Raw genomic sequence first — 20,085 nt, forward strand, 5'->3', positions numbered from 1 at the left:
TCACCGTTTCAATAAATAGTGTCAATGCAACCATGACAGCATCTTCGTCATTAGTAAAATTGAAGTTCTTGAATTCGATCTCCACATCCTTGCAAGAACTATCCTTTCCATTTGGGTCTTTTGGTCCAAGAATGAGTTCTCATAGCCTTTCACTGCTTGTTTCTCTTTCTACTATTTCCCTGGTCGGCCACAACCCAACTATCAAGTTAAAATCCTCTTGGGAGAATGTTACATTCTTCCCTAAAATGTTGTATGATATAACGTCTGGGTTCGCATATGCTACCTCCCTTAACAGAAAGTGGTGCAAAAGTTGTCCATTAAAAATAATATCTATATCCAACAATGGACCAAAGGTCGTTTTCCTATACAGTCTCATTTGTTTTTCTGTCAACTTATTCTTAATCATAGGAACAATTTTGTGGACTTGGCAAGCAACTATTGCAGGGAAATATTTCTCAACAAGGTCGGTCATCTTAATAATCTGACAATCGTGTACATTACAAGAATTAGTAAATAATTGTCATCTTACTAGTCTGACAATCGTATACATTACAAACAAATCTAAATGATTGTCTAGAAAATTTAAACGATCATCTAAAAAATCTAAACGACCGTCTAGAAAACCTAAACGATCACATAACAAGAACTAAATGATTGCATAATGAAAACTAAACGACCACATAAAATATATCTAAACAATCGCATGATATAAACCTAAACGATCACATAATAAATATCTAAATGATCGTGTAACAATTAGCTAAACGATCACACGATATAAACCCTAAATATCTAAACGATCGCACGTAACAATTAGCTAAACGATCACACAATAAATATCTAAACGCACGCTTAGTATTCTCTATCTGATCGCTTAATATTCTCTCAACGATCGGTTACGAACGAATACGTGATTAAATCCTAAAAGATAGTCAAACCTCGAATATCAACATGCATTCTTCAAGGAGAAGAGTCTCATACCTTTCAGATCACGACGACGGTGGCAATGAAATTCAAAGAGAAACATTGGAGGAGTTCTCGACTGAAGTTCGGAGAGAAAACGGGAGCAAATTTGAGAGAAAATTCTTCGAAGATAAATACTTCGAGAAGGAAATGAAAGAAATAAAGTGAAGGGACTATCGTTGTAAAGTATTCATAGAGGCGCACAAACGGTCTGAAGGATTTTTAAAACTGTGGGTAATTTTGGAATTTCGCATGGGCAAAAGGTCAGTGGTAGAAAAGTTTTTAGGAAGAGGTCATTGGTAGAAAAGTTTTCGGTTTTAAGGTCATTTTGTGAAATTTCCCCTGAGAGGAGGGTCTCCATAAAGAGGGAGAAAGAGATGAAAGAAAATGTGAGATTTAGGGCTTTTGGGTTTTTTGTTTTTTTTGTTTTTTTTTTTTTTTTTTTTTTTTTTTTTTTTGTTTGTTTTTTTGTTTTCTTTTTCTTTTTAAGATAATAGATAGGAGGAAAATGAAAATATGAAAAGGAGGGGAAGGAGGGAAATGAACCGAGGGGTTTAACTTTCTTTACATTTTATTTATTTTATTTTTAAAAAATATTTTTCTTTAATAACACTTAAAAATCGTCATAGATCCACAACACTTAAAAAGTGTCATAAACTTTTAAAAATTTGAACATTTCCCTTTTTTTCCTGCCAAAAAAATGCGTTTTTTCATATTTATGACACTTTTTTCTTCTCTCATCTCAATTTGGTTATAGAGATGTGTCATGGTAGTTCATTTTTGTTGTAATGTGAGATAGACAAACAGAGAAAATAAAAATGTAAAGATTAGAGAATCGAAACAGAGACTAAACTTCATACGTGGTCATTTAGAGTGCCATATAATATATTCATGGCATCAAATAAATATTTTTTTCCTCACATATTTATATGCAACATGTATGTAAAAAGTTCTATAAATAATTTGGAATTTGTTGTGTGTGGTCTTATTTTGATAAAGATCATCTTCCAGCTAGTTGGGTATCTCATCAAGTTATGAAGGCCCATTAAAGTTAAAAGAAGAGAAAATTTGGGTCTACAACAAAATGGGCTTTTTATTGGGATTCTTCCAAAAGTACTTGAATTACATACAGAAATTTGGGGAAATGCATGGACTTGGGAAAATTATATTTTTTTTAAAGTACATAAACAAAGTATAGCACAAATAATAAATAATAAAGAAAAAGAAGTGAAAAATACAAATTATTTTCCCCATATAAAAGGATATAAAATTATTACAATGTTATCGATGCTTGGGTCCGGTGCCTATATAGCCTGTGTAAGTCCACCAAAAAGTTTTAGCGTCCTTAATTTCGTCTAATAAGGTATATATAATAGCCTGCATGAAGGTTCTTAAGTATTAATTGCCTTATTTAAATATTATGATACAAAGAGGATAAAGAAGAGGCTAATATTGACGACGATACTCAATTTATATACTACTTTGGTTCTTATACTTTTGATATTGAATCATTTTAGTTCTTGACACTTTGATATCTATGTTTTTAAAAATTTACCATTATGATCTCTTCGTTTTTATTTTTGTGGTAGAAAAATTGTTACTTTTTTAAAAGTATTAGGATGAAAAATGGATGTTTCGTAAATATATGAGATCAAAATTAGAATTGAAACGAAAGTATTGAAACCAAATAGTATCGAAATGTAAATACTTTTATCCTTTAATGTTCATCTCTAACTTTGTATTTTTAACTATGAGTCATTTCGGTTAATTCCTATATTTTCAACTTTGATCCATATATACTTTTGAAATGTCTATATTAATCTCTTTTTAGTCCCTTAATTTTTAAAATGTTACAATTTCTAGTTCTTACATTATGACTCTAATTTCAATTTAGTCATTGGATTTCAAACTGTTACAATTTTACCGTTCATATTTGAATTTTGTTTTATTTTGATATCTAGGTTTCAAGAATTATACATTTAACTTCAATTTTTTTTTACTAAATATTCATTTTTTAGTGTTAATTAAGGAAAAATTTTCGTAGATAGAAAAAATGTCAAACTATTTATAGAAATAGCAAAAAAAAAAAAACATTATAGACATTGATGGACTTCTATCAACCTTTATCAAAGAAGATTAAAATTTTACTATTTTGTTTAAATAATTTTCCTTATTTTTCTATTTTTAAAAATCCCATGTTAATTAATGTCTATTTAGTAATTTTAAAAAATTAAAAGAACTATAATTAATTAAGTTCAAAATATTTTCATTACTATTAAAATTAATTTTAAAATTTCATTTTATAATTGTTTCAAATTAATTAATAGACATTAACGTAAAAGACTGAAGTGAGTATTATAAAAAATCGATGTTAAAAAGTACAAATCTCAAAATCTAAGGACCAAATTGAAATAGAACACAAATACTTTTTTTAAAAAAATTTAGAGGCAATTAAAATCAAGCTCAAAACTTAAGAACTTAAAGTGTAGGTTCCGTTTGGTAACCAATTCGTTTTTTGTTTTTGGTTTTTGAAAATTAAACTTTTTTTTTTTCATTTTCTTACCTTGGTTTGTACCAATTTTAAGTAGAATAGTTGTATCCTTAGCCAAATTCCAAAAACAAAAACAAGTTACGGCCCCATTTGGTAATCCTTTCGTTTTTTGTCTTTGTTTTTTGAAAATTAAGTTTATTTCCTCCTCGTTTCTTACAATGATTTGATCTTTCTTAAGTATAATGGTTAAATTTTTAACCAAATTCCAAAAACAAAAATAAATTTTTAAAAACTACTTTTTTTAATTTTTAAAGTTTAGCTTGATTTTTTAAACCATTGGTAAAAAGTAGATAACAAATAAAGATATTTAAAAGTAGAAATAGTGTCAATAGATTTAATTTTGAAAAATAAAAAAAAAAAACCTAAATAATTACCAAACATTACTTTTTTTTTTTTTTTTAGTTTTCAAATTTAACTTGATTTTTGAAAATGTTGGTAAAAAGTAGATATGAAAGTAAGAGATTTAGAAGTTAAAAGATTGTTTATAGACTTAATTTTTAAAAATAAAAAATAAAGAAATCCTGGATGAAATAATTATCAAATAGAGCTGTAGTGAAATCTTCGATGAAATGGAAACTATAGGCAAAATTTAAGGGGAAAATGTATTTAAAATTTAAAACAAAAACCAAAAATGATTAATATACAACCAAAGAGCTTACTCGGTAGAGAGAAGGCCTTGCATCACTTGGCTTGTCGGGTATCAGTTCTATCTCGTTCAATTTTTTAATAGCATCATCCAAGCTTTCATTTGTTCCCTATATTCATATCAAATATAAATACAAAATAACAAAAACAAATTATCATTTTACATATTTTCCTTCCAACTCTTTCCAAAAAAAATAAATAAATAATAACATGTGAGATTTATAACTCTATCAATTATTACTCTTAAATTTGTAATGTAAATCGAATTCAATAATTTATAAAATATATATTTTGGAGTGATTTTTGAAATGGTTAAAACCATTTTTCTCATGTTTAGAATCATTTCAAAACACGCATTTAATTACGATTTAATATTTAATTTTATATTTTAAATATAATTTTCATATCATCAAAATTGATTATGAATTATTTAAAATATTGTTTCGGAGTGAATGTTAAAATGATCAAGATGATTTTAACCATTTCAAAATCACTGAAAAACATATTAAGATAATTTTAAAGTAGTCAAAATCACTTTGTCAGTTTCAAAATTACTTCAAAATATATTTATAATCATTTCAACATTAATTTTGATGATATGAAATTTACATTTAAAAGTGTAAAATTTAATATTAAAATGACTAAAGACATGTTCGACTCGGGACATGTTTGGGAGTGATTGTAAAATAATTAAAATCACTTTTTTCATTTTCATAATCATTATGAAACATGGTTTAAATTCTCCAAAATTAATTTTGATTGATTAAAAAACCTATTTTAAAGTGATTTTAAAAATGACAAAAGTAATTTTTAACCATGTTAAAATCACTCCCAAACATGCACTAAGATTATTTTTAAAATCATTTATGCATCAATTCTTACACCTTATAACCTCCTCTAAAGGTCGTATTAACAAAATAGACTATTAGATTTTAAGTACGAAAAGAATGGATTAATCTTAACTGAGAGTCTAAATTAATTTTCTTACGAAGGTCGTTAAACAATAAAATTTTAAATCTCCCACACGAGATGTCTATTCAAACAAAACGTTAAGAAGAGCACAAATCGATAAACTACGTACGAAAGTTTATGATTTAAATTAATATAATTACTAGTTTAGAATTTTAATTAATACAACCTTTTTCTAAATATATATAGATTAAAAATTCGAGCTTGTGTTATGTAAATATAAAGATGGATTGAATGTGAAAAATAGTAAATACCAAGTGGATGAGAACTTGTATGAAGGCCAAAGTAGCATCATATCTAATCTGCCCATTGCGATTTTTCTGATATTTTTGGTACAAATCCCTCATTATCTTCTCTGCCTGAACAGGATTTTGAGCTAACAATGCTTGTAATGCTCTTTTCTGCCCAAAAAAAACACACAAAAAAACGTCATAAATATACTTCAACTAATTAAAACATAATTATTTTCGATTAAGAAGTCGAAAATTTTGGATCTTTACTCTACATCTTAATTATCATATCGGAAAATGTAATTATTTTTTTCTATATTTGAATGGTACTATACGTAAGACGAGTTAAAAAGATGACAAAATGATTATGAAACAGAAGCTTAACTATTATGATATGAAACTAAGCATAGAAGGAAATGACCTTTTCGCCTGTTATATCTTTTGTATGCGGTTCAACAGCGTTATCAAAAGAGAAGCAGAAGAGCGACTGCAAGGCCATTTTGGCATTTGGAGAAGGAAAGTTGCCACCGCCCTTCGAGGTAGACGATGGTGGGACGACTTTAAAGCAGTGTATATCAATGTCAATGCCATTATTATTCTTGTTACACCTTCTATATTTATTGTAATTCTCGTTTGATTTCTCAACCAAGAGATGAATCGAAGACAAATTGTAGCGGAAGGACAATGGAAGTCGTCTCGTAAGCAAAGCGGTGGTCGGGAGACGTGGTGGTGCTGGGGAGAATCCACGGCGGAGGAAGGTGGTTGAGTCCATGATTGAAATGAATTTTATTTATTTTTTGTGTTGAAATATGGAGGGGAAAAGGGAAGGGGTTTTAAACGAAGGGGAAAAAGTAGAGAATAATGAAATAGGTGGAAAGAGGTTTATTTGCTTTGGGAAGAAGAGTAAAGTTTGGTGTGCTATAGTTTGCAAGGCATCATGATTCTTAAATTCAACACGTGAAAGTCCCACCCATTTCTCTTTTTTCTTCCATAATTTTTTTTAATTTTTACTTTTCTCATTTCAGAAATTTTAGTTTCTATACTTTTAATTAATCTTAATTATTTTTTAATTAATAAATAATAATAACACTAATTGGAAATAGTAAATTTATGATTTATTAAAATGATATTTTAATCTAATTTATAACAAGAGCATTACTTATCTTTTTGCAGCTTCATCAATTGCATAACGAAGAAAAAATCCAAATATATATATAAAGAAAATATTATTTTAAAGATTAGTTCTATTTGTAATTTTTTTTTAAAAAAAAAGGATAATAATTAAGCGTAACCTACCTATAATCTATGAAATCGTTTTTTATACATAGTAGCAAGAAATAAAAATAATTAATTTAAAAACAAACCGTTAAATGGTAGGTTTTTATTGGTTACCACTTGAGATACACAATAAATGGTTGCACTCAATTTTTTTTTCTTTTAAAAGATGTTATATTTGCAAATATTAAGCTCTAATTTGTCACCCATTATCATTATTCTTTTTTTTATTATTAGTAAAACCGAAAAGATGAATATGAAAGCTCCGTATCAAACATTACTCCAAAAGAAATATTTGATTGAAGGATCATTCGTCTTAGACGTAAAGACACATTCCTTTTTTGGGGGTGAGCTACTTGAAAAATTAAATAAAATAAAATAATAATAACAATAAATTCAAAGGTAAAGTGATTGAAATTGAAATTTCGAGATCATAGTTCGATCTTATTTTAGTCGAGCTATGTTCTATTTACAGTATAATTCTAATAATTAAAACAATCTATAATCTAATAAACCTCATAAAATTTTAAATAAATTAATTATAAGATGGAAAAATTATTTCTTAAAAAATAGAACAAATTTTGAAAGTCAAGTTTCAGTAAGAACTAAGAAGTTCAATTTTTATTATATTTATTTTTTTAAATGGCTGTAAAATTGTATGAACACAAAAAAGACAGGAAAACAAAAAGAGACAAAGAATCTATTTCTAAAATCATCATATACTACTTCATAGTTACAGTTTCATATTATTCATCTACAATTTACAACACATATTAAGAAAATCGTACTTTTTATTTCATTTTTTTTTTCTTTTCCTTTTTTTACAACAATCTTATATTTGATGGTATGGTTCTTTTCTCTTTTACAAACGGTATCTTAAATCTTTAATGGCAACGTGTTGGAGAGTACATTCTTAGAGTGTTGTTTTAATATATTTCTAAATGATATGTCTTCTTCCATGTAGCTTACTACATCCGTTCATATTTTGTCCCCCAAATAAATTTTAAACAATATATCAAGAATGTACTTCCACACTTATTTATTTTAAGTTTAAATACCATTTTGATCGATGTATTTTATTTTTGGTTGCATACAGTTTAGTATTTGTCCAATAATAGTTCAATGTACTTTTAATAAATCTTAAATTACTTTTTAGACTTTTAATAAATACTAAATTTAATCATTTAAAGTTTTTTTTTTTTTGTTAAAATATTTTGATCCTTATATTTCGAAGTTTATTTAATTTTAGTCCTCGTACTTTTAGTTGTCCAATTTTAGTTTCAATACTTTCACTAAACCTTAAATTTAGTCCCTCATATAAGAAAATTTGTTAAATAATAATAATAATTTCCATGCAAGGAAATACAATATAATATATTTTAAAAATTTATAGTAAAAATGCTAATAAAAAACAAAAAATTCTTTTAAAAAACCAGCAATAAAGTAGTAGTGAGGACTAAATTAAAGATTTATTGGAAGTATTAAGAATTAAAATTGGACAATTAAAAGTACAAAGACTAAAATTGAACAAACTTCAAAGTATAGGAACCAAAATGATATTTTAACATTTTCTTTAAAATAAAATTGATTAAAAGTGTCTAGCCATGAGTAACAATACTCAAATAGTCAAGTCGTTACAAAAAAAAAATTCACTATTACCTCTGAACTATCATAAACATTTCAAATCTACCTATCCAATAGGCATTCTTAATAATTTGAACATAAAACAAGACTTAAACTATGTAGGAACAATAAAACAATATGATAGTCTAAATTTTTTTTAGATCCCTATCATACCCATTCATATCTCAATTTCCATTTAAAATTTAAAAGAATAACTACTCCAAAACCATTTTTGAAACATCTGATAAAGTTTAGAGATATACTTTTAAAAGTATAGGGGTATTTTTGAAATACTTGTAGAAGTATTGATACTTCTAAAAATAGCCAATGGCAATTTTATAATTTAACTTCTGTCTACTAAATTTGTTTCTCCACATAATCGAGACCAGTTTGTGTGTGATTAAAAACCCTTCCATTTTTTTATAGCTCACTCCCAACTTATACGCATGTGGACCTTTATTTTTCAACTAATCGTGTCGCACTATATTTTTGTAATTGAAAGGCTTGTGAAATGGTTTTATTTAAAACAATCTCATAAGAGGGCTAAAATGAAACTTTTGAGGTATAATTAAAACATAACCTAAAATTCAAAAGACATAATTAAAAACCCATTACTTTATCATCTCATTGATTTTACAAAAAAATCGACAAAATGATTATTTTCAAACAAACTCAAAGTTACTATTGAAGCTTCAAAAAGTTCGAAACATTATTAAAACCCACACTAAAATTCATGAATATTTTGTATAATTTAGCCCATTATATATAAAGTATGTCAAAATGAAGATACTAATATGCAGAGATTTGGTTTGTTCTCTAACGAAATGACCAGCAAATCACAAAATTCGTACATCAACCAATAAATCGACCTTTACCATATCATTCAACTACATGAGATTGTGTGAACCAAATGGGATGCATTGCAAATAATATATTGTCAAAGCGAATATAGTTCGACGGGCATCCAATATGTGTTAACAATTAAACAATTGGTGGTTCAAATCCTCCATCAATATTGTACTAAAACGAATTCGTAGATATTAATAGTATAATGGTGATCAATTAAAGGTGAGTATTTACGGAATCGGTGAGCTTAGAAGTAGGCATGGGATTGTGGGAGAGAAATAGCCCTTCCAAAAAGGCTATTGTTAGATAGTAAATACTCTTTGATAATGCAATATAATTTTCCTTGTTATCTTTTTATAATCAGGTTCCTAATAAGTTGTTTCTTGTATCCAGTCAGATGAATTATTTTTAATTTACAGTAAAATGGTAGAAACCGAAAATTCAGTAGCAGTTCCTTCGGTTAACTGGCTTAGATTTCTCTCCTTATCGAGGCAAAATGAAATAGTCCCCAACACCAAGACGATGGTAAAGAATTAAATATAATATGCACCAAAAGTTCTATACTATGCTGGTTTCAGGCAGTACCTTTTTCCACACAGCGTAGAGGCATTTATCTCTCTTCCCTTGTTATTGAGTTCTGTAATGCTCTTTTCCCTTGTTATTGAGTTCTGTTGTCTCTTACTTTCCCTCTTTGCAATTTGGTTATCGATGTAATTAATCTCTTAATTGAAAATGAATCAATATGATCAGTGAACAAACAATCAAAAGATCTCAATAGACTGACGAGAGTTTTGCACTTCAGATTTCAGTGATCTTGCATTTTAATGAAGGTAATATGCATACCTGTTGAAAGAAGTGTATCAAACTCAGTCGTCAATTGCCTCTGTGCCAGCCAACTAACTCTGGAAGTGACCCGACATTCGACTCAGTTCTTATTCTGTGGAAAACTTAAAATCATGCTTGCTTTCCATTTTTTCTTCGCCTTCCATTCCGTTTCCTACATTAATCTTAAAGTGACAGACACCAAGGATCTTATAGTCCCATACAATTTCAGATATCTCGTCTTGAGGCAAACTCAATCCTTGTCTCTTGACAATGCTATACAATTCAGAGTATAACCCTGGATCTTGTAACTTGATGTACTCTCGCAATATGTTCTCATGATCTGGGACCCAATTCCGAGGGAGGGGAGTGTAATCACAAGACGGAATCATAGACATGCGAGAGAACTGCACGCCTTCAATTGCATCAACTAGTCCCATTCTCAGAAGATCAGAATACTCAGGTGCTGCATTGTTACTACTCTCTATCAATGGACGGCTTAAATTTCGCAACGCAATCCTATACACTTTGGCTCGAGATTTTAGCCGATACCTAGCAGCGTAGAGTTTAGCTAAGGAGCTACGTATAACATAAGCACAAAAACCAACAATTTTCTTTCGGTTATCAGCATATCGATACCAATCAGCCATGGTCTCAAGGAATTTATTCATCTGCGAATTTGTATGAGCTTGACTTGAATACAGCATTGGATTGCAAGGCAGAGGCTCAGGATCTCTATCTCCCTTGACGAGTTCAACCTGCCTGAATTTGCGTATACATTGCTGCAAGCTAGCAGTAACAGAAAGCAAAGTTCCAACACACTTTTGGCTCACAATAGTACCTCCAGAGGATGTATATCTAAGAGTAGGGTGTATTATTCTACGGCAAATTATGTGGTCTAAGAATAGAATACCTCTGCTAATATGTTCAATCTCTATCTTTGAATTATCCAACCTTATCCCAAATTTACTCTCACATAGCTCAATGATTTCCTTTCTAATTCTCACTGCATCTTCTCTAGGCCCTCGAATACCCACCAAGAAATGCCCTCCATATCGTATATAATCCATTTTTCTAGTTTTCTCCTTGCCACTAGCTGGAACAAACTCCGGCCAAGCTGGGTTATGACAGCCATCATTAATGGAGTCTCTCCAGATGGAATCAAGCTTAGAAGGCCTAAAATATTCAACTATCTTATCTTCCATTACAAGATCCAATTCATGAAGACATACATTAGCAAGTAAAGGACTCAAAATACCACAGTGGCCATAAGAAGGTACCTTGGCAGCTTCTTCTGGTGCGAAATGGAAGAATGTTCTTAACCAATATGGGTCAGGTTTGGGTTCATTCTCATTGAGTATCTTCTTCTTCTTCGTAGACCCTTTCCTTTTCTTCGTCTTCTTCACCACCTCATTATCTTCAACTCGTGGCCGAGTCTGCCTCGGTGATTGAAGAGCAGACTTGACCAAACGCAAAACTTTTTTATCCTTGACAGCCTTCTCTAAACAACCCATCACCATATTTTCATCAACACGGCTAAAAACTTCGCTCAAATCCGCTTTTAAGAACCAGAGGTACCCAGCGAAGTTACTTCTGACGGCTCGAATGAAAGAATGGGCATTCCGGCCCGGCCGAAACGCGTGGGATTTCGACGAGAAGCGAGCCTCGAAAACAGGCTCTAAGACATACAATAACACTTCTTGAACGATCCTGTCCTGAAAGCAAGGTTCATCGGACTCAAGCATAGCTTGAAGCTTGCGCTTGGAAATGAGATGAATCCGAGACTTATCATTTGGGCTTCGAATTAGCTGATTAGCCTTCCTGTTCCACGAAAATTTCCCGTTGATCACAGCGTTGCGAAGAGAAAGTAGGTCGCGTAGAACGTGAGAATGAATGGCGTTGCGAGGAGGGAAACTTCCAGTCAAATCCGCACAGGAACGCTGATACGCGAGTACCCATAGATCGAATTTGGAAAGAAAGGAAGATAGATCAGAGAATGAACTGTTGGGAAGGGAAGCGAAGGCTTTAACCCAAATAGAGGAGCAGATATCGATTGGGTCTTCTTTGAGGTGAGTGTAGGAGTCTTGATCGTTTGGATGGGGAAGGGAAATGGAAGGAGGGCGCGGTGGGTGAACGGCGGAGGCGGAGGAGTTGAAGCGGGCTAAAGAGAAGGATTCTACGAAGGTTCGGCGGTTTCTATGAAGGTGTTTGATGGTTGTTCTGAATGACATTTTCTTGAAAACTTCATCTCTGATTGGTTTCTAGGGTATAGGGTTTAGAATTCGCCATTGAATTGAAGCTGAACCTGCTTCAGTTCTTTGTGAGGCTTAGAAGCCGAAGCTTGGTTGTTTGTCTGTGAGAGCTCCGAAGCCATTTTTCCTCGGGCCGAGTTTTTGCCGGTCGCCCACAGATTTGGACGATAGTATTTATAAACCGTCCGTTTCAATTTAACCCATTTGCATTTTGGAAAATTTCACAAAATCCAAAAAATTTTCTGGTCTTCTTTTTTTAAAAAAAAAATTTTCTACTGCTGACCTTTTGCCATACGAAATTCTAAAACTATCTCTAATTTTTAAAAAGTCTTCAGACCGCACCACATTTCTATCACCTTCAACGATTTTTTCAACCCTTCATTCAATGTACATTCAATACACCACCAACATCCCACGAAAACATTTATTCCCAACTAATATTTTTCCAATAGTATTGAAGAGAATGGAACGTCTCTCAGTATTCACTTTTTGTCGTCAAACTCCTCACGAAATTCTCTCATTGTTCCCTCGTAGCTTTCTCTTAGAGTTTCAGCCCAACATCTTCGTTGATCGCTTTCATCGTCAGATTCAGTCCACATTTCTTCTTCCTTCAATGATTTCTTCAGCCCTTCATTCAATGTATGATTTCTTGTCCCATATTGCTTTTATAATAAGTGTCGTTTAGCATTAAGTTACAATACGATCGTTTATACATTACTATGCAATCGTTTATACATCATTATCAATCGTTTACTATGTGATCGTGTATAAATTACTACACGAGCGTTCATAAATTACAATACGATCGTATAGTAAATTATAAACAATCATGTAGTAATTTATATACAATCTTTTAGTAAATTATAATTTATACACAATCGTTTAGTAAATTATAAATGATCGTGTAGTAATATATACACAATCGTTCATTACAATATAAGTGTCGTTTAGCATTAAATTACAATACGATCGTTTATACATTACTATGGGATCGTTTATACATTACTATGTGATTGTTTTATATATTACCATGCAATCGTTTACTACACGATTGTATAGTAAATTATAAACGATCGTGTAGTAATTTATACACGATTGCATAGTAATATATAAGCGATCGCATAGTAATTTATACTCGATCGCATAGTAATGTATAAACGATCATTCACTTATCAATGATTTGTTTATCCCATTATAGGTCAATGATGCTACTTCGCATCTTTGTACAATTTAGTGGGGATTAGGATGAACTCGAAAGAAATTATGTTGGTAGTCATTTGAAAGGTCTGAAAGTCAGAAATGATATATCAGTCAGTGAATTAGTGAGTATGATGCACCAACGACTGAATATTGATCCGGATATGTTTGATATACACATCAAATGTTGTTACAATCTATTGGTCCCTACTCCCCCAATTGACATAGTCAACGATGAAGATCTTAGCATCTTTTTAGAAAGCAGTGATGCATCCCAGATGTCGTTATTTTATCAGTTACACCTTGCGAAAGTCATGGAGTACACACGGACAATATGTACCAACATTGCAATCCAACTGATCAACCCAATCCAATTCATACCATGTCTTCACTTGATGATCATATTGAGCCATGTAACTTGGGAGATGATTGAAGTGAAGCTTGGTTTGGTTAGAACAGTGAACCTAGATATACTTCACAATTTGATATTGAACATGGATATGGACAATCTTCAGGACTACAAATTTCTCCAACAACTAACATCCATGTTCTAAGCCCACCTACTCCCAATCCACCAGTTGTGATGCCTTCAGTTCTAATGCATTCCACCGTTCCAACCAAATCATTGTTGATATACTTAGACCATCAAAGGGCCCATCGTATGACGATCTCATCACAATATCTCATGATTGTCTGAATGATGAGGATATAAAGGTCGGTCAAATTTTTTATTTTTTTTTTAAATATGATTTGTCAGTTAAATTATTGCTGCTTGCAATAAGAAAGAACTTTGACTACCGTGTAAAAAAGTCAACAAAGAGGTTGCTAACTACCCGGTGTTCAGTGGAGGAACACAAGTGGAGGGTCTGTGCAAAAAAAGAAAGAAAGAAAGTGATTCCTTCAAAATGACGAAATATTCCAGCGAACATACATGTTCTCTTGAAATGAGAACTGGTAATCATTGACAAGCAAAAAGTTGAGTTATTGGACGCTTAATCAAGTCCAAATATGAACAAGTTGGTCGAACCTACCACCTAAGGAATATAATTGAGGACGTTCGACGAGATTATGGAGTTGGTGAAATTTTCCTTGCATTTTCCATTTTTTCCTAACATTTCTTAAGGGAAAAAACAGGTTTTTCCTTTTTTTTTTTCTCCTAACCGGATAATGTCATGCTCGCTTCTTTCTTCATCCCTCTCACTCGCGCTACTTTCTCCCCCCCTCACACTAGCCTTCTTTCCTCTATATGTTTCTTCCTTCTTCCTTTCCTCTCTCCTTTGTGTTTGTGGCCATCGTCTGACCGTTCATCATTCGCTTTGACAATCACTTATGCTCACACTTCAGGCCATCGACGGACCATTTATCACCCATTCAGATGAAACCTCATGCTCGTGCTTCTAGTCATCGTTCGATTGTTTATCGTGTGTGCAATCTAAAGGAAGAACATGAAGATTTTGCTTCCAATGTTTGAAGAGGAGAAAGAGAATAGAAGTGAGTGTGATAGAAAAATGAAGGGATCTTAGAAAGGAGCACGAACGAGAGGGATGGAGAAAGTAGTCAATGTTATCTAAGTGATTAGTGACGTAAGAAGGTTAGATTTCATTGTTTACAGAATCTGGGTCATTCAATAGCACAACCTAATTAGCCCAATTCAAATAGATGAACAACATGCAAATTTAACTTGGCCTAATTGCATTAAGATCTAGGACAAAGTCAGGTTGAACATCTAACAAGAACAACTTTAATTAAATATTCATGGATTCAATTCTAAGTTGGTTAGAACAATACTCATCCAAATTTATTTACAAGTTACCTAACCTATTGCTTCTAGATGATTCACACAAGATTGTATGTCAAGTATCAAATATCAATCAAAAGTGATAATTATAAATGTGGATCAATGGTCATTGTAAGTATCTTTTACAACATATTTAAGCATCCGTAAAATTAATAATTTGTGCCCTATAAATTTTCGGATGCTTTTTGTTTTTTTAAAATACAATTTACTGACGTTATAGAAAATGTCGGTAAAAGTATTTTATTAATTAAAAAATAATACACAATTTAACATATAACCTGTTATAAAATTTAAAATATAACAATATTTTGAGCAAATCAAGAATCAACTAATCAATTTATATTTAAACCAAAAGTTATAATTGAACATACATCACAAACTATCATTGAAACAAAATGAAATAATACTAACTTGGCTACAAGTTATATCAACCAACTTTGATAATATGAACAAATTTAGTATCATCACTAGTTATCACAAAAAGAACACTAGCTATCACAAGTTTGCATTACAAAAATTCCAACTGAAAGTCTTTGAAGCATTGTAATGTCATTGTGAAACAAAAGTATAAAATATCAACACCAATTCTATCCATTCCCATCTCCAAACTGAACTTAAACATCTCATACGGGAGACCATCAAGACATCAAAGCTGATAAACAAAGAAGTGAAATATGTACGCATGTGAGGATAAAGAATTGATGGATGGCCTCTAAATGTCATACGAAAAGGAACCAAACAAAGTCATCATCCTAAATATGATTCGGGTGAGGGGTGGGGGAAGTCAAAAGCACAACCATATTCTAAATATCAATAACAAAAACCACATAAACATAGAAAATTCAGGTTAAACATTGCTAATTCAAGAAAACTCATTAATATAGAACATAACACAAACAAGAAAACTCATGCTAAAAGGGACTAAACAAAGTAACTATTCTAAATATGATTAGTGGGGAAGAGTCAAAAGGACAACATAGAAAACTCATGCTAAACATTACCAATTCAAGAAAACTCATTAACATAGAATATAATACAAACAAGAAAACCTACGAAGCACAGATACAGATATGATACGATACAACGATACGCCAATTTCTAAAAAACTAAGATATGAATACGTTGAAGATGCGTTATTATATATATATGTGTGTGTGTGTGTATGCATACACATATGATAATGCCCAATTAATTATTATAATATTTATTTTAAGTTAAATTAAAATAGATTAAAGAAGAAAGTGAAAACTTGAAAAAAAAAATCCAATAAACATTGAGTGATGATTGAGCGACTAGAGTAAACGATAAGAAAAAGTAGAGGATGAAGATTGAAGAATGAAGTTAGGATGAAGGGAGGTGTGAATCATGATTTAGATAGTGAGAGAAGAGAAGGATGAAGATTTTATTACGTTCCGGAATTTTTCTTCTAACTTTTTATGTTTTTATCATTTTTAATTTATTTTGTTTTGTATTACTCGATTTAATTGGACATTTATGTTTGGGAGTAATCTTAAAATGGTTAAAATCACTTTTATCATTTTCAAAATCACCGTGAAATATGTTTAATCTTCAAAACTAATTTTGATAATATGAAAATTGCATTTAAAAGTGTAAAATTGAAAATTAAATCAATTTGAGAAATTAAAAGTGTGTTTTTGAGTGATTTTGATTATTTTAAAATCATTCCACACTTAAATAAAATTGATTGCAGGTTGAGTTTTTTAAGTGGTTGAACTTAAATTTGGGGAAGAAAAATGACCAAGCGTATCTCTTTCAAAATCACCGGGAAATATGTTTAATCTTCAAAACTAATTTTGATAATATGAAAATTGCATTTAAAAGTGTAAAATTGAAAATCAAATCAATTTTGAGAAATTAAAAGTGTGTTTTTGAGTGATTTTGATTATTTTAAAATCATTCCACACTTAAATAAAATTGATTGCAGGTTGGGCTTTTTAAGTGGTTGAACTTAAATTTGGGGAAGAAAAATGACCAAGCGTATCTCTTTCATGTATCTGGAAGTAGATACGCATATCTGAAAATTGAAAAAAAAAAATCAGATATTTAATCACGTATCTGCCACGTATTTAGACGTATCCGTATCTAATACCGATTCTTTGTACAATTATAAGTATATGTGCTTCCTAGAATAAAATTCATGCTAGATGGATGGCTTCTTAGTGTCATAAGGGTTTTGGTGAATAAGTTTTCGTAACTCAATTTTGTTCTATATATTCATTTCTATATGAGCTCAAGATTTTTATAAGATCTTTACATTCAAAAGAAATATACTTAATAATTTTTATCAACATCTAATTCGTTGGGTTATTTGGGTTGAAGAAATTAACAATCCGAACAATTGGGTTGGGTCCAAAAAGTCCTTCAACCCAACCCACGAACACCCCTAATAAAATGAATTGGAAGAATAAGAGAAAATGAAAGGGAACCTAAAATAATATTGGTTAAGTTAATGTCATTTTGGTTCACATATTTTGGAATTTGTTTAATTAATCATAATGATAATTAATTAAATAAATAAATTATTATTTAATAAGCTGATAGTTTCAATAATTACTATCAATGCACTTTATCGAAAAATAATGAGATATTTTCAAATATAAAAAATGAATCAACTTATTTACAAATATAGAAAAATATCAATATCTATTATTGAGTATAAGATATTGATAGACATCTATGGTGTCTATAAAACTAATAGCAATAGTAACATTTTGCTAGTTTTTTTATTTAAAACAATTACTCAAAAATATGTCTATTTAAATAAATTAATTTATTAAATTGGAATGCCAAAAAAATAAGCATATATTTAAATGGATTCTTAGGAAAGGTATATATTTAAATAGATTAATTTATTAAAATTTAGGGTTAAATGCACATCAACGTTAAAACGAAATTTTTGTTGATTATAGATTTAGTTTTCATTACTTTTAATAATATAAAAATTAAAAAATATATATTTAATATTTGTTTAGTATAATAAAAGAATAAAGTATTAAAAAGGGACATAAAAAACATTTATTGGATATCATTTCATGGATATAAAGAATGAATAGGAATAATTAAGGAGATGTATATCACATAACAATTCTCACCCATATTCTTATACATTCTTATTCCCTCAATTATTCAAATTATTTATTTAATCATTTAAATAAGTAGATACGTAAATTTAAATGTATGTACATTAATACATTTTCATTTTCTATTTCTCATTTTTAAAAAATAAGCTTGCTTGAGAATCCATCCCATTTCTTTTTTTTTAAAAAAAAAAAATTGAAAAATACTTGTGAAATTTAGATTAAAATTTAAAATAGTAGAGAGTAGTTTCTCCTATTTCTATTTCAATATTTATGAGGTTGTTTGTTTGAATCCCACGTTAGTCACTATTTTTCTTTATTATTATTATTATTTCTTTTTTCTTTTATTTTTGTGACCTTTTTATTTTTTTTCTTCTTTTGGTTTTGTTTTTTTATATATTTCTTAATTTTGCGAGGGGTGTATTTATATATTGGCTAAATTTTAAATGTTTTTTTTATTATTTTTATGACCTTTTCATTTTTTTTATTATTTCTTATTTATTTTTATTTTTATGACCTTTTTATTTTTTATTCTTTTTATTTTTTATATTTCTTAATTTTGCTAAAGGTATATTTATATATTGGCTAAATTTTAAATGTTTAAAATTCTTATATTTAGATTTATATTATTTTTTGAATTTTCAATTCTCAAAGTTGTATATTTAAATATTTTTTAATTTTAAATTTGTTTATATGCATATTTGTATCTTATTTCAATTTTGAATTAAATTTTTTTTAGTATATTTGAAATAAATTAAGATTTTACATTATATAAATTTTGTTCACTAAAATATTCATTAAACTTTACTTTTTAGTATTTACAACTACTACATTTATATGATAATATAATTGAACTAAATTTGAATCAAAATCATTTAACGTCAATGAATTGAGTGAAAAATAATATTGCATATCAAATTTCAGCAACATGTGAAAGATAAGAACAATTATCATAAGGATTTATTTGTGTTTCATAATGTAAATTTTTTATAATTGTTTTGTTTATATTATATATATATGTATGTATGTATGTATGTATGACAACAGTAGTAGGGAAGAAAAAAATCGAAAAAACCCGGCTCCAGCTACCTTTAGCAGCTGTGGGGATCACTCCCTGTGATTTCAGTCAGTTCGGCTGGGACTAAACTGTCTCTTCAACTTCTATACCCGCATACTTCGAAACACATTTGGTAGGCTGTGTTCCTTCGACACTCTGTTCAGCAACCTTTTTGGATCACCAGTCGACTCAGAACCAACTTCAGTAATTTGCTCGGTAGAAGGCTTTGACATGATCGGTGCCCTGGCCCCTATTGCGTAGGGGGACCATTCTTTCACTTCTTCAACTTAGATTGGTATTGAAATTCGAAGGATCACTATATATATTTTGTTGACATACCTACATTCTCATTAATATTTTAACATATTTTCATGAGTCCAATATTGATTTTGACCTGAAGAATGAATCAATATTTTTGTAGAAGTCTATGAAACACAAATTTTGAGTAACGAAATATCAAAATGTAAATATAATTTAAATAACAAACATGTCAACTCGTGTAAATTGCATAATATATATATATATATATATATATATATTTATTTATTCATTTAAGTATATTTTTTTAATTTTTGTTTTTATAAATTTTTCAAAAATATTAATCGACATGACATTTTATTGATACTTTCACCAAAAATTAATAAAATTGAGATCTTGACATTTTTATCGACATCGATATTTTAAACCTTCAATGTTGAATAATATCAATAACAAAAATAATCTCTTTCCCTTTTTTTAATAATCAATATTGATATCATT

General features: G+C 29.7%; 2 protein-coding genes across 2 annotated transcripts; both read right to left on the bottom strand.

Annotated features, from left to right (window-relative positions):
• Positions 1-2,030: 2,030 nt before the first annotated feature.
• On the bottom strand, positions 2,031-6,206 carry LOC120083532 (uncharacterized). The gene is made up of 4 exons (XM_039039322.2): positions 5,780-6,206; positions 5,383-5,529; positions 4,174-4,269; positions 2,031-2,340 (listed from the first exon to the last, which is right to left on the bottom strand). The coding sequence occupies exons 1-4, from the start codon at positions 6,128-6,130 to the stop codon at positions 2,245-2,247; spliced, it is 690 nt and encodes a 229-aa protein (XP_038895250.2). The 5' UTR covers positions 6,131-6,206; the 3' UTR covers positions 2,031-2,244.
• Positions 6,207-9,429: 3,223 nt separating this feature from the next.
• On the bottom strand, positions 9,430-12,328 carry LOC120083428 (nuclear intron maturase 1, mitochondrial). The gene is made up of 2 exons (XM_039039190.2): positions 9,946-12,328; positions 9,430-9,823 (listed from the first exon to the last, which is right to left on the bottom strand). The coding sequence occupies exon 1, from the start codon at positions 12,153-12,155 to the stop codon at positions 10,035-10,037; it is 2,121 nt and encodes a 706-aa protein (XP_038895118.2). The 5' UTR covers positions 12,156-12,328; the 3' UTR covers positions 9,430-9,823; positions 9,946-10,034.
• Between the last annotated feature and the right edge of the window lie 7,757 nt (positions 12,329-20,085).

The sequence above is a fragment of the Benincasa hispida genome, chromosome 8 (assembly GCF_027475165.1).
Source record: "Benincasa hispida cultivar pf3 chromosome 8, pf3_genome.v1.1, whole genome shotgun sequence".
Classification (NCBI taxonomy): Eukaryota; Viridiplantae; Streptophyta; class Magnoliopsida; order Cucurbitales; family Cucurbitaceae; genus Benincasa; species Benincasa hispida.

Excerpts from the sequence above, each read along its gene's own strand:
- LOC120083532 (XM_039039322.2), bottom strand. The coding sequence starts at position 6,130 with ATGGACTCAACCACCTTCCTCCGCCGTGGATTCTCCCCAGCACCACCA. Across the intron at positions 4,270-5,382 it reads TACAAGTTCTCATCCACTTG|GGAACAAATGAAAGCTTGGA; the intron begins GTATTTACTATT and ends ATATGAATATAG. Across the intron at positions 2,341-4,173 it reads CAAGGCCTTCTCTCTACCGA|GCTATTATATATACCTTATT; the intron begins GTAAGCTCTTTG and ends ACCTTCATGCAG.
- LOC120083428 (XM_039039190.2), bottom strand. The coding sequence starts at position 12,155 with ATGTCATTCAGAACAACCATCAAACACCTTCATAGAAACCGCCGAACC.